A 21,978-nucleotide genomic window follows, 5' to 3' on the forward strand; every position below is an offset into this window, starting at 1 on the left:
CGTCATTCGTATCGCCTCACACGAGGTCGCGTCTAATCACATCTTTGCATTGACTTGTATGTAATCTACTTGCGCAAATCATTGAACTCACATCTGTTGTTAACCCACAGTAAGAGTTTACTCGCTTAATTTGCGCATGAAAGCAACGCGGGAAATTCTAGTCATCGAAATATTCCAATATTCCGCGTCAATGCTCAATTCGCACCATTCGTGCAAACTAGACTCGTCAAGTGCGAGTGATTTCAATTTTAAGTCAATGTGAAGACACGTTGGCATGCGTCTGGAGGTCTCGGGCGCGAATGAGGCATTTAGGGCGGCGCGGTAGATGCGGTTCAGCCTCATCCGCGCCGCAAGACCTCCAGACGCGTGCCAATGTGTCTTCACATTGATGTAACATTGAAATCACTCGCGCTTGACGCCTCTACCGTGGCTGGTCTGAATGCAGCATTAAATCTCCCACAATTCTATGCATGTGCAAAAAAAAGGTGTCCAAGAAAGTGGCTGGAGCTTGACTGTTTTTGTGGCATTTTATACTACAGTATATTTACTCAACTGCTATACTTCTCTTAAAGAGCACATATTTCATTGCTAAACAATAATTACCCTAAACAGGGTGGTGGAGAAAATATCAACATTAATAATTGTAATTATTAATCAATAACTAATCATTATCAAAATGATGATTGGTTGTTTTAAACAACACTATTCCGTAACAAACAATGTTATTTTGTGTATTTGGTATAATACAATTTGTTCGCGTGGGTATGGTTAAAAAACACATTATTTTCCACATACTGTACATTTTTGTAGCTCCAGATTTCACTCTCTTCCTGAAACACACAAATTTGAAAAGCTCTGTGTCCCTGATTGGCCAGCTAATCTGTACGTTGTGATTGGCCTGATTACCTCTGACGGTAGCAGGAAATGCGATGCTCCTTACCATGTTTGAAAGATTTGGTTGCTAACAGGAGTTAACTTACAGGCTGTAAGTCTGAAGCGAGAGAAATTATGATAATGTCGGTCTTGTCTCACCAATGCCAGGAAGTAAACTGTTGCCTACAATCCGTGTGCAAGAAAAGAGATTTACATTGGAGATCATAACTCGCATCATCGTTTACTTTGGGGTTTGTACCTTTTGCATCATTAACATGTACTAATACACACTTACACCAAAGGAAATTTAAGAACAAGAATCGGACAACAGGTGCTCTTTTACACAGAGAAAGCTCATTGATGTATGATATCTGCCAATCAATAAAGCAGTAATGGTAATGAACTTCCCCTAACAAAAATTAACCATGTTTTTTTGCAGTAATCATGTTTTTTAACTTTAGTAAAATCATAATTAATTAACATAAGGGTCAGATTCCACTGCAATAGAATTTCACAGTAGTGAAATTTTCCCTAATTCATATAAGCAGAATATTTCCATATGCCGCTGCCGGTCAGATACAAAAACACATAGCTGCTGGAGTTAAAAGCCTAGATGCATTGTTGTTTATTTGTCACACCTGAAAGGCCAGAGGAGATGTCCTTCGCTGCAGTTAAATGAGGTGATATCCTATGGTTGAACGGGCTAAACAAATGGCCGGAATGGTAATGCGTTCATTATGCAGTCTATGGAAGTCTTTTCAAACCGAGAAGAGACTTGGTGAAAGTTTCAGCAGTACGTTTTTTGAACGTATTTCTCCTCATAATTATTCTGAGCGAGGCTTGGATTTTGATTTTGGCAGTTTAATCACTGCAGGTTTGGGTCAAGTTTGTTTTTCTGACATAAAGGAGCAACAAACAAATGCACGTGTGAAAAGCGTTTCCAAAGCATTGTCAAAGTGACTGTAAGATCAGCCAGTGGATTGGTTGCTTCATTTACTAATTGATCTGTCAATTGTTCGTCTGATTGCAATGCAACGCTTTAGTTGGTTTGAGATCGAAAGGCAATGTTCTCTAGAAACTGATTTGTTATGGTCCTCCAAAACGCTGTACTCTCAGTCAATAAGGATCTCAGGCGTGACAAAGAAAGGAGTCCAGGACGGACAAAAATTTGGAAGTGTTACCAACTAAAAGATTGGCTCTGTTCTCTTAGCCAGAGTCATTAAGCTTGATAAATAGGTTCTCTTTTGATTCTCACCCCACACCCACTTGACATTACTGTCTTGTGAAGGTTATTTTTAAGGGTTACAATCCAGGCGCCTGGTGATTCAAAAACATACACTGTAAAAAGTGAAAGTTGGATTAACTTTGAAAATACTTCAATTGGTAACGGGATTGGGATTTTTTGGAATTGTGCTTGCATGCTAATTTGCCCGTTTAGTAAATCTGGCCCTTAATGTGTTATCCCTAACTATACACATCTCTGTGTATATATTGGAATAACACATTTTGTGTTGTTTTAACACACCTTGTGTTGTCCCTTTTATTTATTTAAACACAAAATCAACACAAAATGACACATAATGCGTCAAAAATAACACTTTCTTTCCCCAACCTTTACTTTTTACAGTGTATGGTTACTGTATATAAAAACACAAAAAGACCATCAGCAATTTCCTTCATTTTCCTTGTTGTGAATCAGTATAGACGGAGATTGTGTTGAACGTTGAATTAAGCATTATTGTTGTTCTCATCTCTTATTCAGGCCTGCAGATATACTGTAGGACTCCAGGACACCTTAGCACAGTGTGATAGATTCAAGAACTAAACAGAGCTGACTGAAGTTTCAAGGTTAGGGGGGGTTTTATGGACTCTGGGATGGGAACGCCAAGCTCGGTCGTGATCATGGTTTCCATTATGGCTAACATGGTCCTGCGGACTCACATTCGTCATGGTGATACAGAATGAACCGAGCGTTACAGACATCAGGCCTGAACGGGTGTTGGGAACTGTTCTCCCTAAACTCAAAAAGTCAGACCATGCGAAAAAAGCAGCGATGTGCGTTATGCATGCATATCTCTTGACTGAAGAATGACTTTTCTTCGATATTAAACAAAAACTGTTCACCCATTCTCACGTTAACCCAGCATTTTTAACCCAACAGTCCTAACATGGGAATATGTAAAGTATATGGCTTATATATTCTGAAAGTATTTTTGTCTTCTGTTATTTTACTTTGACACTGTGAAACTCTATTAGCTTTTGAGCTTCAAAAAGAGCTTTAGACAGAAGACAGCAGAAGACACACAAGCTCCTGGCAGGTCACTATGGTTTACGCATGGATGATACTCAAGCTGTGCTGACTCCAGAAGAGTCTGCTACCCGTTGTGTCATGGCTTCCAGGTTAACTCTTCCCTTTGAGTCCTGCCGAGTGGCGGACGCTTTTTTCCTCTGGATTTTTCTCACCTGGCAGCAAGTGGCCCAAAAAGTGTCTCCTGTTCATTGCTTTTGAGCAGTGAAACAGACTCTCCGTGTAATTGAGTAGTTCTGATGAAGGAAAGAGCATCTTCTTGAGCTGAATTTAAACAAGGGGCATTAAACAGAAACCAAAGGCGAAGTAAGAGTTTTGGAAGACGCAGAAAGGATGAGAACTTTTTCGGTCAAATTTAGGCTTTGACAGAACATTTCTATTAAATTTACTAATTTACAAGTTTTTAATATTTAATTTTACTATTAGAATTATACTATTAAACTATTTAGTTACCATGTTGTGATTGCTCCCCCAATAATTATTTCAACCGAGGGGCAACCTTCCGATCTCTCTAATGAAGCCAATACAGAAGTGACTTAAACTGCAATTAATCGACTTTCCGCTTGAGGCTGGCTCCAAAAGGGAGTCAATTCCCATAGACTCCCATGTTACAAATGCCGTAGAAAATAATATGTTTACAACCTGGTACAAAAAGTGTTTTTGGTCTGAATAGCTAATTTTGCCCTTCATGACTACTGTGAGGGGGGTGAATTTCTTTGTAACCCATTCGTTTAAATTATATTAAGCCTTAAACTTCTGCATAATTAAGGCCGTGGCCGCTTGAGTGACGGTTGAACAGCCACTGCTGTCACTAGACTTGCGAAAGGCGGGTGTGGTTTCACCTCAGCTTCACCCATGTCCCGCCTCTTTACCCATTTTCGGTTTTCCGCGAGTGATTTACGGTGACGCGCGGCCAATATGGCAACGACAGGCTACGCCTACTTTAAGCTTCAAAAACGATCTTCGCAAACCAATCGGTGACGTCACAGACACTACGTCAATATTTTTTACGGTCTATGATTTCAACATGAAAATCACAGTAGATCAAAGGAAAAATGTGTTTAATTCGTTAATTTTGTAACAATAATGTTGTCCCTAATCAAATATGAGTTTGTCATATCAGATATAAAAATACCCTCCACTGAACTGATTGGTGACGCCCAACAAATGCGTCACACTTTTTGATGAACACTTTGTTTTGATGAACACCTATTTTGAGAAATAAATGTGAATATATATATATCATACCGTATATTTTTGTAGCTCCAGATTTCAATCTCTTCCTGAAACACACGGATTTTAAAAGCTCTGTGTCCCTGATTGGCCAGCTAATCTGTACGTTGTGATTGGTCTGAATACCTATGACATCAGCTGGAAATGTGACGCTCCTTACCATGTTTGGAAGATTCGCTCACAATGCAATGCTGACAGGAGTTAACTTACAGGCTGTGATTCCGAAGCGGGAGGAATTATGATAATGTCCATCTTGTCTACATCACCAATCCCAGGAAGTAAACTGTTGCCTACAATCCATGTGTTTGTTATATTCCAAGAAAAGAGATTTACATTGGAGACGATAACATGTACAAATACAAACCTACACACTAAAGGAAACGTAAAAACGTGAATCGGACAATAGGTGCTCTTTAAGAGAGAGATATGTTGTTAGCGTCCGCTTATAATATTCACAATCCTAATCACGCCATTTTTAAATAATGTGTATTAAACATCTTTGTATTCTCATGTAAATTTAGTACATCAAAATGGCATATTTTCATTTTCACCGAAACTTACACATCCAAGATTGTCAGCGCCGCATCTGCATGCTCTTATCTCGTGTCAATATTACAAATAGGATCAGATGTGTGAAATGACCTTTTCCTGTCAGTTTACCAGCTCCTTATTCTTTCTCCTTGGGTAGATTTACAGCCGACCGTCTCCTCTGTGCCTTATTGTGATTTAGTCAGCTGTTTTCTCAAGGCGCACCCTGCTCTTTTTGACCTGCTTATCCAGCATTATTCGGCCCTCATCTTGCCCCAAAATGAGAGTGTCTCGTGTCGACCTGAATCCATCAAGCCGAGCCTCTTATTTCATAAAGAAGAGCAGTCTGAGGAAAGATAGAGAGCACGAGGGAGGGTCCGAGACGGTAGGTGCGATGCGGCGGATAAGAGAAATGATGCAGCGCCTGCGAGAAAGAGAGAGACAGAATTTTCTGATAAGACCGCTGAGAGCGAAGGTAATAAATAGAGGTGCGCCGAAAGGTTGGACAGTGAGCGTGGAAATGCAAAAGCGAATGTGTGAAGGGGGAAACTTCTTCAAACTCGGGAAATGAAAGCAGAGGGGCGGTGGGCGACAAACGTTCGTTCTCAGGAGAGGTGGACAGATGCACCACGTCAGGTTGAAAATTGGGTACCGCAAAGCCGAAAAACTGAGTGAGAGGAGGTTCTGTTGTGACTGACTGTGTATGACAACAATAAGTGATCGCACACAGAGTACAACGGTGTTGTTTGGAGTCTCCAATTCTAGAAATTGTTCCTCACTTTTTCGTTCTTATTCATACCGACTGAAGGAACAATGGGGGTTTTATTGTTTGTCCAACCAGGTGTCTAGACGCTGCAGGGAGAGACATCTACCCTGAGACCCATGAAGGGCAAATAGGGCCCACAATGCCATGAACAAACAAGCACACACACCTGTGCCCACAAACAAAGGTTTGAAGGACAGGGCTTTGATGGCAGTTTGACGGTCTAGCTTGTGTTCTCTAGTCATTACTGACCTGTACGATAAATCAGTCGGTGCACTCACCCTTACAAACACTGCTGATGTGATCTAATACAAACACAAGTAGACAACAGCTCACTCAAAATATCACATGAACCCACAGACTCAAATCTGGCAAGACAGGCATGGACACGCTGTAATACTGAGGGAACGAGACAAAGTCTTGACGAATATGGAAATGCATAAACAAAATGTATGCCTTGAATGCAGTTTAAATTGCTTTGGGTAAAAGCGTAAACACTTTAAAGCTCACAGAACACACACTGTTTCTGCTTATCTTGAGTACTTATAGAGTAGTGTTACATCCTTCATATATCCAAAGAGTCTTAAATTTTTAGCTTTATAAAAGAAAGATCAGCTGTTCTGATTCTTTCCAAAAAACCCAACCCACTTGAAGCATAACCTGGGTGAAGCGAGTCACAAGCAAGCAACACACAAAACATTATCCCACTTTCTCTGTATAAAGTATGATTCACTACATGTTCACGTTGTTTACATTATATGCACTTAAGCCGCCTTTCCACTGCACACGACAAACGACGCCGATAAGCCAGAAGTCATTCATTTCCTATGGAGAGTCGCAAAGGGGCTGCGTGAGGTGCCAACCATCTGCGGATGCGTAAATATCGGATCCGTTTTGAGCGTTGGATCCGTTAAAAAATTTGAACTTGTGCGACTAAACCGCATGCGAAATGCCGACAGGAAGTGATGTATTTCATTGAATTCCAATCATAAACTGTGTTTGAGGTGAAAATGATTAATCCTTTATGTTTAACTGTATTAGTAACACTTTAATCCTTAAAAAAACGTTTGATTACTGAAAAGTAATACATTAATAATTTAATTTGTGCATAGCTGTTTATTGTTTCATTCATTTGCATTTATTTATTTATTCCACCATGGTAAACATTATATGAAGCCTCTTTTGTGGAATGAGCTTCTCTCCCATATACGATTAAACTGAAACTTCATTACGACTGCCACTAGGGGGCGAACTCTGACTGTCGTTTCCGTATGTCGTGTGCAGTGGAAAGGCGGCTTTATACGTGCCGATTTCCAACGAAACATAGACATTTGATGCAGTTTTACTTACCATCTGTAACTCATGACCAGTCCAGCCTTAAACAAACACACACGCACAACTCCGCTGCTACACTGGATAAACACTACATCTAGTGTTCCCATAAGGCTGTGTTCATTGGGAAGCTAAACAAGCTTAAATTTCCTTCACAAAAAATAACATATCTACTTGGTGATGTTGATTTTGTGTCGACTCTTAGTTGGTGTGTGCATGCGTCATTCCGGTTAAATTGCCCATATAAGGACTTCCACTCTACTTCCTGCACTGAAATGGCCCATAAAACAAATAAAGCAAGATTGTTACGTATGAAGTGCATTCGGCGAAGTGAAATTGTTACAACAAGATATATTTTAAAAGGGACATTTCCCAAGACTTTTTAAGATGTTAAATAAATCTTTGGTCTCCCCACAGTACGTATGTGAAGTTTTAGCTCAAAATACCATATAAATACCATATATAATGTTTTAATAAACTGTTCCTCTGTGGGATAGTTTGTGTCTGATAGTAGAATTAACTCATTTAGCAGAAGTACCCTATACAGTACAGGAGGGAACCACATATAGATGAACTTTTTGGGGAATTTTGGGGAAACTTGAGAGATTATAGCTTTCCAGGCAGTTTACTCATAACCTGAAGTAGTCAAGCTAACACAACTACTGTAGTAGCTACACAACTTGTAGTCTCATAGACCCACAGACAGCCCACCGTCTAAATATCAGATACAACCGGAAGGTGCTTTTTAAATGAAGCCAGCTGTAATCTGATAGACTTTATGCAACTTTCGCAGAGCACACAGGGATTTTTATCAGTTCGATAGGAAGTTGTGTTTATAATGTTCCAAACTGAAACAAGTACTTTGAAGGATGTGATAACCACTGAATTTACTAAAGTATCTGAACACTTTTTTAACTAAGAAATTAAAGTATCCAAATGCAGAAGTGTATTCCACTTTCCAAGTTACATGTGTAAAACAATCTGTACTTTTTGACTTTTGAATGGATAAACAATCATTCAGATATAAAAAATAGCACATACTGTACTTTATATTTACATGCATGCTTACATGCTTCTTAAAAATTATTGAATTCTTAACTGTTATTAAAACCAACCCACTAAACACTGGACATCAGATAGACGTGCAAATCATGTCTATATTGGGTCCGTTGGTCCATGACTAATTCTGGACATCTATTCGACGTCCAAACTAGGTCCACTATTTGGATGTCCAACACCTACTTGGACGTCATATTTACGGTCAACATTTGACCTTGAACTGCGTAATTTTTTTGGACGTCATTTGGACGTCTATGACAGGCCTATATGTATACAGTATATTATATGATTAGGCCTATGTGTTTATTTACAAATATCAACATTGTTGTATCAACATGATTAATACATATGAATAGCCTATATTATTTTTAAGTATTTTCTCTGTTTTCCTGAATTCATCTAAATTAACAATTAAAATATCTGTAATTAGTTCGTTATATTAAAAGTATATGACCATACTAACAATTTAACATGAAAAAAACACAAATGTACAAATTTAATGTAAAAAGCGTATCGGTTCACTTAATTCTGATGTAATAGTCATTCTTAAGATATTGTTGGCCTAGTGAATAGAGAGACTTGTTTGTAAAACCCAAAGGTTGCTAGTTCGATTCCCACAGTAGACAGAAAGTGACTGAAGTGTTGCAGTGATAATTGCCCAGTATTTGTGTCTGTGTGTGTTCATGACTTGCAGTGGATGGGTGAAATGCAGAGACAATCACGTCTCTTTCACTTTATAACCCTTTACACAGAAGTGAATATTAGACGTGCAGTAGACGTCAAAATAAAGACGTCACCTGGCGTTACAAAACAACCCATTCGATGGACCAAATTTGGACGTCCAAAAATTACATGAAAAAGACGTCACTCTGACGTCACATTGCGCATTGGGAAAGATGCTATGGGTGCTATGCAGTCATGTTAACATTAATTCGGTAATGAGGTCACAGCTGTGATTTATCCCAATTAAACCACAGTTGACCAATTGACCAATCAGCATCAAGGACTGGAACTTTAAGTTGACATGCACCTGCAAAGATACTTATAAACAGTTGAATGTCAGTCTAGGGATCATCACAATAAAGTGCTAATAGATATTAGCATCAGACAGTCTAGTAATACAGTAAAGATGGGTGGTTGATAAGTACAGTAGCCGCAAAGTTACTAATAATTAGTAAAATGTCTAAAGTGGACCATCCAAAATAAAGTGTTACCTCAAAAAATCTATAGTTAATATGGGTGCTCCTGAAAAGGTAAATTAAATAAAAAAACAGTATTCCTCCAAACAAATAAAAGCATCAACCTGCAGGCACTTGCATAGATTTAATACGAAGAAGCCTTAATTTGCAAGGCTACACATGAACAAAATCTAGTTTTCTGTTTTCTGTAAATATACTAAAGAAGTCCGAATAGAAGATTTTCCTCTCTAGCACTTTGTAACATTTGTAAAGAAGTAAGAGCTGTGTCTCTTATTCAAAGATGCTAAAGCTTAACATTTTGATCATAATGAGAAATTAAAAGTGTATTGGTGGTTAATAGTCTGTAGAAAAAACTATACGCTCTTGGATATCTCACAGACAACGTCTCACCTTTTAAGGATATGAGAGCTGTCCATGTTCAAGTGTGTGAGACACTTAGGCCTTCACTAACAGATATGCCTGCCAAGTGACACCACAGAAGACACTGCGCAGATTGCAGTGTGAAAAACCATTAGGCAACCTACACTTTTGGGGATCATACGATGACGCAAACTGCTGTAAGACTGACTCTTATCAGGCTGAATAGAAAAGTACTCGGATTAAAAAAGACAAAGCTTTGATTTTCCAGTAATCTGCACCTGAAAGATTATCCTGCACTGCTGTCTTGTGTAATAAAACACAAAGACGATTAGGTATATTGCTTGTTCACATCTGGAGGAAATAGTTGGTGCCACAAGGGTTGAGATATGTTGGAGGTTGAAGCGAAAAGAAGAAATGATCTGTTCTGTACTGTTTTGGTGACTGAAACCGACGACGACCATTTTGCAATGTAAGAGTAATCATAGTCAGTGCACTTATAACATTTTTGGTCACCAGCCCGCAAGAACTGTCATGGCAAAATGATCCCAAGACGAAATGCTTTGATTATTAGCTCATTGTTGACCTTGACTGTATGTTCTCATAAAGTGGCGGGTGTACAATGTACAAAGTCCTCCGCATTCATTAAAAAAGCTTTACAAATCGAGTTCCTACACAACATGTTTACATGGACTAGAAATACATCTCAAGTGGAAAGAGTTGTGTGTGCATATACAAAAAAATATTTACCGTTGTTAAGGCCAGCTTGACGTTGCAAAGCACCGATTTACGTGAAGTCGATGGTGCAGAGAGGAACTGGAAAGTGTTGATTTAATAACATGCAGGAGTGTTGTGACAGCAGCTTTGGCTGAGCCAGGCACTGAGGGATGACAATTTTATGCATCATCAAAGGTAATGAAGGATCTGGAACCTTCCTTCAGGGAAGAGACGTTTGATTAGGCCATAATGCCAGATTATCCTTTTGAACTGAGCGAAAATGAGTGAAACTTGAAGAGTTAATCTTTGAACATGCTTTAAGGGAAAGAAAAAGAGGGCATTAGCAAGGGAGAAGTCATAAACAACTCAACGAGCTTCATTTGGCAGACATTTTCGTTGCTTCAGAGGTCAATTCTCCCCATGTAAACTATCAGTTGTGAGTTGTGGTCATGCACAGCAGGAGAGCATTTTCAATTGTTTCATAAGCAAAAGCATAAGCGCATTGAACGTTTTCCATTAGTCAAGTTGGAAACCGAACCCCCGCGTTGGTCCGTTTTTTCCAAAATGTCCAAAAACACAAATGATTGTCAGGGAACATTATGTCACCAATGGAGGCATAGCAGTAATGGCCCCATCCCTTGGGTTTTTCAGCCAAGTAGTTTGTATATTCAGCTTTGCTTTGTAGTAAACATTGTAAACTTAACGTGCTTGGTAATTTAACCTTTCTTTGCTTGTATTTAAAAGCTCTGGCAAAAATGATTCATGAACGTTTATGTGCAAAGACCGCTCGTAAAGTCTCCTATTGACCGGAGCTGCACAAAGTACAACACATCCGATATCCAATCATCTATCACCTCTGGTCACATGGGAGAATAGAGAAAGACTGAGGAGTAAATCTGAGATGCAGCTGTTTAATGAGGCCTGGAAATGAGAAGTGTGATTATATATGCTTATGAGAGTGTGTGAACGCCCAACTCATGCCCACCTCACCTCTGAGCCCCGTTTATGGAGAGGTCCATGTGTAAATCTGGTACTTTAATCAGCTATTTGCATTTTTTATGGGAAATTGCTGACAGATGTAATCAATCGTTCAGCGTTCGCTTTAATAGAGAACAGTTGTAAGTAGCTGGAATGCTAATTCTGCTATACTAAATCTCAGTTCAAAACTAAAAGTAGATTCAGATCTTGCATCCACATTCATGCACAGCTTCCTTGCAACATAAACAGACAGACTTTTGTTGCATGCAGATGCTTCTTCAAAATACATTTTTTTTCTGTTTTGTGCTGTTGTTAGCAGTGGTGCCCCCAAAAAGACACTGCCCCCCAACCAGAAAGAGTGATTTTTTTGTAGAACAATAACTTTAGTGTATAAATGAACATGGACATTGATAAAAGACTGTATTCAAAATAAATGTAATAAACTTGCATGATGTGTACTGTAGAATGCGCTCTCAACGCCTCTCTCTCTTGACCCTTGTTGCGCAACTACATGCGGACACATGGTCATGTTTAGGGGAAGCAACGCGGGAAACTAAACTTAACAAAGCAGCTGGCTTAATGCCAAACATTGTATGATCAATCGCACAAATAAATACAAGAAAACTTACAAATGAATTAAGTAGTTAAATGTAAAATAATATTGCATATGCTAGTCCTTACTGTATAAATTATATGTAGCCTAGATCAGTGGTTCTCAAACTGGGGGCCGGGGACCTCGGGGGGGCTGTGAGATGATGCCAGGGGGGCCCCAGTTTTATAAAATACATTAATTTATCATGAATTCTGTAAAATTAAACCTAAAAACACATAAGGCTACTAACCAACAGCACTACTTTGTATAATTTAATGTTTTGTTTAATTAAAATGTGAAGTTTTATAACTGTTTTTTGTCATAAATTTTCTTTGGGGGGGCACGAAGGAATGCACCGTACACAAGGGGAGCTGCACGCTGAAAAAGTTTGAGAATGCTTTTGATTTCTCAACTGCTAATATTAACTTAAGAGTAGACTTAGTAGGATAATCAAGGCATTTTGAGTAAATTATGGGCGCTGTCTTTACCGTCTGGGCTCGTTGCTTGAGGTGCGCACACAAACCTTATGAAACGTGTGAGGAAAGTGTTGTGATCTGTGTGGCGTTTTTGATCAATTTTGGAAGCTGGCTCGAGCATCAGGCTATGCTTATTGCCGAGCACTGCAAAATATGTTTCTCGTATGTTATATAAAACATTGTTTAATGTATCACACTTACATAATACACGACTGTTTGGCTTTTAACTTTTTGTTTAAGATTAGGCATCACTTTTTTGGTTTAAATTAAGTATGTTTTTGGGCATATATAATATATTATTCCATCTGTTGATCTTTATTTTTGAATTGTCAGTTTTTTAAAAACATTTAATGGATTTAATTTTCAACCCTTTTGCCATATTAAACTATGTTATTACCTCAACTTAGACGAATTAATACATATCTATCTTTTTTCAATCCGTGCACTGTACAGCGTGTTGTGAATGTGTTAGCATTTAGCTTAGCCCCATTCATTCCTATGGTACCAAACAGGGAAGCCACCAAACACTTCCGTGTTTTCCCTATTTAAAGACTGTTACATGAGGAGTTATACACATAAGTATGGTGCCACAAAATAAAACTTTTTTTGGTACTATAGGAATGAATGGGGCTAGGCTAAATGCTAACACATTCACAACGCCTTGTACAGTGCATGCATTGAAAAAAGATAGGTATGTATTAATTTGTCTAGGTTGAGGTAACATAGTTTAATATGGCAAAAGGGTAGACTATTCCTTTAAAGTCACATATTTAGAACAGTTAGCGAATTGGTGTGTCGTGTATAGATTGTGTAGATTAAACACTGATAATATTTACACTCAGATTTAAGGTTATTATAAAAATAGAAATAAAGAGGAAGTCGACATATCCACCTACAGTATGTCAATTTGCAAAGGACTGCACTATTTATAGAGCAATTAATTGCTAATTAAAAGCATAATGTTTCATTAACCAGAAACAACAGTAAATAAGTATAACACACATTAAACTGAATTATTTTTGGTGCCACCCCATGATATGCTATGGCCTACTCTGGCCCCCCATAAAAATTTTCTGGGGGCGCCACTGGTTGTTAGCACGATGGTCCACCAGATAAAATAAAATTCATCTTTTGTTTACGTTGCTAACAAAGAACATATTTTGTAATATTTGAACAGTAGGTAGACCTGTGAAATGGAAAACTACAATGGGCCTGAATAAACACTTCAGTGAAATTTATTGTCCTGCTGATGGACTGCGGGCATTCCAGCAAACACACTTGTGAAAAACATTAACAGACAACTGGTTTTAAAACCCATAGATGAAACCAAATCCAGGCATTACTGTAGGTCGCTTTTTGGCATTCGATTTTTGGACAGATCAAATATGTTTACTCGGTTGCATAAGTAATATAAACAGAAAGAATCCAGTCATATCAGTAACCCAAAAAAGACTTTTTATTTGATTGTACATTTCTAAAACTAACCAGCCCACTCCTTTCCCCAAACACAGCTGTTTAAAGAATATTTCAGTGGTATGAGGTTTAAGACCTCTTTTGAACTGGCCAGAAAAATTTGAAAATCACTTTATGATTTGTAAAATATCAGATAGATAGACAGACAGAAAGCAGACAGGTGCAGACAGACAGGTAGCTAAATACAAAGAAGGACGGACAGATGGACAGATAAAGGGATGGATGGATGGATGGACAGGTAGACAGAAAGACAGACAGACAGATAGATGAATTGATGAACAGATGGACAAATAAAGAGAGAGATGGATGATGGATAGATGTGTAGACAGACAGACAGGTAGGCAGGTGGACAGGCAGACCGACAGACAGGAAGCTATATAGACCCACAAACAGACAGACAGACAAACATACAGTCAGACGGTTAGCTAAATAGACATAAGGACAGATGGACAGACAGACAGACAGATAAAGGGTCATACAGACAGATGGATGGACAGACTGACAGACAGATAGAGAGACGGAAGGACAGACAGAGAGACAGACAGATAGATAGATATAGAGACGGAAGGACAGATAGACAGACAGACAGGCAGCCAGATGGGCAGATAGACAGACATACAGGCAGGCAGGCAGGTACATACAGATAGTCAGGTAGCTATATAGATGGACGGATAGACAGACAGAAAGATAGACAGGTAGCTAAATAGACATAATGATGGTCGGACAGACAGGCAGATAAAGGGATGGATGGGTAGAAAGACAGATAGACAAACAGAGAGTAGATAGCAAACAGACAGACAGACAGACAGTAAGACAGGCAGCCAGGTGGACAGACAGACAGACAGCCAGACAGGTAGATAAATGAGGCAGATTAGTAGAGGAAAGACAGATGGATGATGGATGGGTAGACAGACAGACAGATAGACAGACAGAAAGATAGACAGGTAGCTAAATAGACAGAATTATGGACATACAGACAGCCAGATAAAGGGATGGATGGGTAGAAAGACAGATAGACAAATAGAGAGTAGATAGCAAACAGACAGACAGACAGAGACAGACAGACAGTAAGACAGGCAGGCAGGTGGACAAACAGACAGACAGGTAGATAAATGGAGGGACAGATAAGTAGAGGAAAGACGGATGGATGATGGATGGGTAGACAGACAGACAGACAGACAGACAGCTAAATAGACAGAAGGACAGACAGACAGATAAAGGGTCATACAGACAGATGGATGGACAGACAGACAGACAGACAGACAGATAGATATAGAGACGGACAGCCGAACAGACAGACTGACAGACAGATAGATAGAGAGACGGAAGGACAGACAGAGAGACATACAGATAGATAGATATAGAGACGGAAGGACAGATAGACAGACAGACAGGCAGCCAGGTGGACAGACAGACATACAGGCAGGTACATACAGATAGACAGGTAGCTATATAGACGGACGGATAGACAGACAGAAAGATAGACAGGTAGCTATATAGACGGACGGATAGACAGAAAGAAAGATAGACAGGTAGCTAAATAGACAGAATGATGGACGGACAGACAGGCAGATAAAGGGATGGATGGGTAGAAAGACAGATAGACAAACAGAGAGTAGATAGCAAACAGACAGACAGACTGAGACAGACAGTAAGACAGGCAGGCAGGTGGACAGACAGGTAGATAAATGGAGGGACAGATAGTTAGAGGAAAGACAGATGGATGATGGATGGGTAGACAGACAGACAGACAGACAGACAGGTAGCTAAATACACAGAATGGTGGATGGACAGACAGACAAAAGGATGAACGAATGGATGGACGGGTAGACAGACATACAGGTAGCTAATAGAAAGAAGGGCGAACAGATAGACAGACAGGTAGCTAAATAGACAGAATGCAGATGGACAGACAGAGAGATAAAGGGATGGACGGATGGATGGACAGACGGGTAGATAGACAGACAGACAGACAGGTAGATGAATGGATGAATAGATGAACAGATAAAGAGAGAGATGGATGAATGATGAATGGATGGGTAGACAGACAGACAGGCAGGCAGGCAGACAGGTAGCTAAATAGACAGATGGACAGACAGACAGACAGATAAAGGGACGGACGGACAGATGGATGGATGGATGGATGGATGGACGGACAGATAGACAGACAGACAGGCAGCCAAGTGGACAGACAGACATACAGGCAGGCAGGTATACAGACAGAAAGAGAGACAGGTAGCTAATTAGACAGAAGGACGGACAGACAGACAGATAAAGGGATGGGCAGGTAGAAAGACAGACAAACATTTATAGAAAACAGACAGACAGACAGACAGACAGACAGACAGACAGAGACAGGCAGGCAGGTGGACAGACAGACAGCTAAATAGACAGAAGGATGGATGGACAGACAAAAAGAAGGGATGGACGGATGGATGGTAGACAGACAGACAGAAAGATAGACAGACAGACTAGCATATAGATAGTAGTAGTAATAGTAAAAATATTTTTCTTGCAGTTGTTGTAGATAGAAAACTGTGGAATCTGACCCCATTTCCTCCCATTTTTCCAGCTGTGTATGTTTCTTTTCTGTTTCTTTTTTCTCCCCTCTTTTCTTTCTTTTTTTCTGAGATTGCAACATCTGGCGAGGCTTTTCTCACAGTAATCTCTGGAGCTAACAGGCCTGTTCTGCATCATAATGGAACTCAGAGCTCTTTATACACAATTCCTCTCCTGGCCGCTGTTGATACATACATACAAACACTGCGCTGACAGGCACACCAGAAACACGTGGCTTTGGTTCCCGCGATGAGGTAATGCTTCTTGGCAAGGCCGAAATTTGATCTGACCAAAACGAACGCCGGACAATCTGTTCAGTGTAAACCTGAGGTAAAAACGAGTGATGTAATACAATAGAAAAGAAGGAAAAGTGATTAAGCATCTGTGTTGATGCAGGGAAGGCGCTTGCGCGTATTTCTTTGCAAAACGTTCGCCGTCGTTGACGTAAACCAGATATCGCAATACCTCATCAGCCCACATCAATAAAAGATCCAATCTCTCTTTAGGGCAGATGTTTACTCCAGATGCAGGCAAAACAATGGTTTCACTAGCGCTGCATTGTATTTCATTTGACGTGTGAGGTGCCACAGCGATTGCGAGGCCTTGGCGGCATGCCGCTTTTAATTGGGGGGAGTTGGTGTTTGGCAACAGTCTGTTTTTTTCTGGCTTTACAAAAGTTTTTCCCGCGCTAATGTACGTTTATAGTCTGCATCTGGTTCCTCGGACAGACCTCGTGATAAACGCACAACCATATTTGGACTGAGTTATGACAAGCAGGGTCAGGGAGTAAATATTAAGACAGGACTGTGATGTACGAGACAAAAATCTCCACCCTACATGAGCAGGGATGTAGAACGGAAGAGAGAAAATGAGAGAGAGAGAGATAGTGTGAGAAGGTGAGAGAGACAGGAAAGACTATTAAGGAAGATTTGGTCTGCTGAGAAGGTCTCATTGAGACCAAAGGCCATTTCCTGCAGTTACTTTGATGCCTCTGAGGTCACCAGCGGTGTGGATATCCGTGCAATTAACTGTTCCCTGTTAGCATGGCCCCTGTTAACATGTCACAGTCCTCTCAAAGTCAGGAAACATTCTGTCGGACACTTTAATGCTTACGTTTATCTATGCTTACATATTTCAAACCACATAACAGCTTCATTAGCACTTAAAGCTTTAGCATTGACACTGATTACATGAGAAACTTACTAAATGAAACAGAAACTCTTTGCCAAAAGATGCCAACTTGAAGACTTCAATAGTGGACAGCACAAGTGTGAACAAAAATAAAGATAGTCACTGTTACTTTCTCTGGTTTACCAAATGCAAGCTAATAAACAACAGTACATTAACATTTGGCAGACACTTTAATCCAATGCAATACAACATATTCATGTTTTATCAGCATGTGTGCTTGCTGGGTTCAAACCTATGACCTTTCACACTGCTAATGCAATTCTCTACCACTTGGCTATATAGGATCTTGCACAAATGATAACTAATCTCTTTTCGAAGGTGACAGGTCAAGTTCCTAAAATACACTAAATACTCCACTAGGAGTTCATAGAAACAATTTGGCTGCCACTTTGATGTCATTTTATGCTTAGATGTTATTTCCAAGCAAATAGTGCATAAAATCTCAATTATTAGTGAAAGCACTTGAACGGTTGTGGTGTTGGCACTGTTTAGAGAGTAAACTTAATGCATGACAAAGATGATTTGTGCAAAGTATTTCTCCCAGTTTATATAACAACCTCTAAAGAGTCTTAAATATGTATCTGGCTCCAGTTAAAATAGAAAGCGTGAAATGTCCCTAATTGCAAACCTGGCATGACTAAACCTAAACTTTTGGCTTGTCATATCTCACTTCAGTTTCATTATGCAACATCTGCTGGACATAATTTAGGAAAATTCATAAGTACATCCACCAATGAGGAAACACATTCTCAAGCAACGTTACCTGACAGACGTTTCTCACGTGCGCTCTTCCAAAATATATCCCAGGCTTTGTTAGTGGAATCCTTTACATGCTCGCTAAAAGACCTCCTGAGTGGAGCTTTCATGGTATGTGCCATATCCAAGCGCCTTCAAACCTGTCAGCTCGCTTTATTCCATCTGTGCTGAACGCAGTGAACCCGGCGAGTCCAGCAGAGAAGCCCGTGGAGAAGGAGTTTTCTTCTTACTAGTTTGACACTTGATGCAGAAAGCCTGCATTGGGTTTGTAGACTCCCTCTAATGTGCTTGAGTGTAAGATTGTGTAAGAGTGAGGGAAAGTGAGGAGGAAGGGGGGAGAAAACTTTTTTCCTCCCGAGCTTGGGGTCAGAGGAGCCTGAAAAGGAAATAGCATCTACTTTGGGTTAAGCACCACCACCCCTCCACGGCCCCCTTGCCTTCAAGACAAAGTCAGTTCGGCATCTGGACAGCAACCAGTTACACACACTTGTACAAACTCATTCCTACGCTGGATACTAAGATAAATATAAAGCTTGTATGTCCCTTACGCTAAAGGTCTGGGGAAGTAGACAATGACTGTCCCCTTTTTCGTTTTGTTTAGTTCTTCCTACCTCCCCGAACTTCCCATTTTAAAAAAGAACTTCTCTGTTTACAATAATTTCACACTGTCAGCCCTTCTCTGGTAAAAAAACAACTTAAACCATGGCTAAACACTCTTGTTTAACTGGTTTGGCTTGTTAACCAGCTGGACGTCCAGCCTTACCAGTTTACATTTGCCTCAAACCCTTTAGAAATAAGCAGTCTAACCAGATTGGAAGACCATATAAAACCAGCCTAGATTGTGTTAAGTGGTTTGTTTTAGCGGGGTTTTGAGGCTGTCAATTTTCTGATTCCAACAAACAGTTTGACTTCAAATAAACAAAACGGTCTTGATTGCATATTGGCTTGTCAGAACGTCCTTGTTAACTTGCGCTTGCTGCATAATTTAAGTTCTTGCTTTGCTTACAAAGGACGACGTTGATAATTACACTCAACAAGAGTTGAAAGACTGTTCACTGTTCGTTTGCAGTATTAATCGCTGGATTTATTCGTATTCTGTTCACTCAATATTGCCTCTTGTTACCAAAGTAAACAGCACATATGCTCAGAGATCGATGACCCGTGCTGAGTCTTCTTGCTTTAGGGAATCTGTGCAGTTTCTGACGGTCGGGATTGTGACCATCCAACAGAATTCAAGTTTAGGTTGTAACACTGTCACATAAGACACATTCTTGCCGCTCTATATACAGTACTTTTGTGATGCTTTTATGTAAATTCTGTTTAACATGTTGTCTTAGCCATTGTATGTCTTTAAATGTTACCTGGTCTGCATGTCAGTTGAGATCATATGACAGGATGTACTAACTAACCAGGATATAAACCCAGTCCCAAATGGCACCCTTAACATTCACGGTCTTCCTACAAGTCCGCACTTTTGTGATGTAACACCGCTTTGACTGTTTGGAAGAAGTCTGCTGTGAAGCTAGCACAGACTCAAGGGCTCAAGGGTGCATATCAATTGAGAAGGGATGCCCATGAGCACTTAAAATGAAAAATGGGAAACCCTACAATCTTGTGCACTTAACGGACATGCACACTCTTGGATACACTGCAAAAATGTTTGCCATCCTATAAGATCCTATAAGACCTTATAACACTGTGTGACATGGAGCATATAAACTTACAAGCATGTAGACTGTATGATGATGACACCTTTGAAATGTAGGTTGTGATGGCTGCGACACACGGTAGTACAACGTCTTCAGCATGCGCTACTTTTAAACAAATATTGTTAGGTCATAGCAGCAAACACAATGTGCGATGATCATGCTGAATTTTTGACACTGTCAGAAAACTATAGTCCGTTTTTGAACCTTTCTTACTGTACGACATAGGACCACCAATAAAGAGCCACAATCACAGAAATAGGGATGATTGTTTCACAATGGCAATCTTTCGTCTGGGACAGCCAAAAATCACACTATGTATCCCGGGCTTAGGTTTACGAGCTGCAAGTCCACATGAAGTGCGTCATTTGGAATGCAGCCTAAACACTTGCAGTCTTCCTACAAGTCTGCATTTTTGTGATGTAGCACCGTTTTGACTTTCGGAAAGAAGTCTGCTGTGAAACTTGCAGTGAAGTTTGGGTTAAGAAAAAGTATGGGCGCATACTGACTGAAAAGGGGGCGCCCATGAGCACCCTTCGGAAACCTTTAATGAAAAAAGTGACCCTACGGTCTTGTGTACTTAACGACTATGAAGTGCGACATTTAGGACAGGACCAAAGGTGACTGCATGCCACTTAGCTTAGCTTAGCTCAGCAAACAAACTCTGGATCATTGAGTTACTGTACATGTGTGGCTTTACCTAATTTGGATTTCATTGGATTGTAATTTATATAGACTGTTGTGAACACTTTCACATCTGGACTTTAAACATGCTTGAAATTGTATGGACTGTTTTAGGGTATAGTATTGATGTACTCCATGCTTTTAACACAGTTTTAATCTCACACAATTTAATCTAACCCCCATTTAATTTGTGTACTCAAGTGATAAAGCGGATTATTAGGATAATAGCATACCGGGTACCAATCATGAGCTTTAAAATCTGTATTTTCACCTTTGTATCCACCTCTTTATATTTCAAACCACAATGCTTTGTAGTAAAAATGAGTGAGATTTCTTAAATGACTAAATATAAATCCTGCCTCTTTTATTCTTGTGTTGGTGAGATTTAATAAAAACTATAACTGTTAGTAGAAACAGACATTCAAATAAAATAAGCAATGTTTATCACGTAATGTTTTTGCCACTTAAAGTGTTGTTTTTGAAAATAAAAGACCTTTGGCGGAGGAAACTGTCAGGTTTTACAAAATATTAGCTTATGTTTAAAGGATATAAAACTGTTTGCTGTATTTCATGCATTGAAATCTGTCAATATACAGGAAGTGCACTGCATTTGTGTGCTGTTTGATTGATGCAGAAAAATCTGCTCAGTGAATATTTAGGATTATTACGGTCCTGTGGAATTCCCTCCACGCCTGTAATTTACAGTACTGTGTTACGGGCATCTGGTTCACATTAGAGATTTTACAGTCTTCTCTGCCCGCTATGAATCCAAAAGGCAAGAGACGATAAAAAAACACACTTGATGTATATTTTCTTTATGCATGATGTCTCAGGTAAAAATATACTTAAAATGTCAGCAAGTACAAGTCCACTATGAACATACAAAAATAAAAAATAAAATTCCACTATAGTAGTAACACTTTAGTGCACTTTAAAAAGTAGACAAAAAACCAGTAATACTGTGCATACATTTTTGGTATATTAAAATCAATGATGTCTCAAAATAACACAGCTGACTAAACTTATGCTGGGAACACACCAAAAGATAATCGGGCAGATTTTGGTATGTCCAAAATCCGACAATCCTTGCTATGTCCCGATTATCTTGATGGTTCTACAGATCATCTTATCAGATTTTCCCTTGGTTTGAGGTGTGTTACGAGTGTCCGAACCTGATCGGAAGAACATCGGAGC

General features: G+C 39.6%; 1 protein-coding gene across 2 annotated transcripts in view; it reads right to left on the bottom strand.

Moving 5' to 3' along the window:
• Nucleotides 1-18,905, bottom strand: part of LOC135776541 (rho GTPase-activating protein 7) — a 60,370-nt gene extending 41,465 nt beyond the window's left edge. The window contains exon 1 of one of the 2 annotated variants that reach the window (XM_065287321.2): nt 18,402-18,905. In XM_065287321.2, coding sequence (XP_065143393.1) covers nt 18,402-18,516 — 115 coding nt within the window. In that variant the 5' untranslated portion in view covers nt 18,517-18,905. The remainder of the gene's footprint in view (nt 1-18,401) is intronic. The other variant, XM_065287324.2, reaches the window with a different exon arrangement.
• Between the last annotated feature and the right edge of the window lie 3,073 nt (nt 18,906-21,978).

Source organism: Paramisgurnus dabryanus, chromosome 18, assembly GCF_030506205.2.
Source record: "Paramisgurnus dabryanus chromosome 18, PD_genome_1.1, whole genome shotgun sequence".
In the NCBI taxonomy this organism is placed as follows: Eukaryota; Metazoa; Chordata; class Actinopteri; order Cypriniformes; family Cobitidae; genus Paramisgurnus; species Paramisgurnus dabryanus.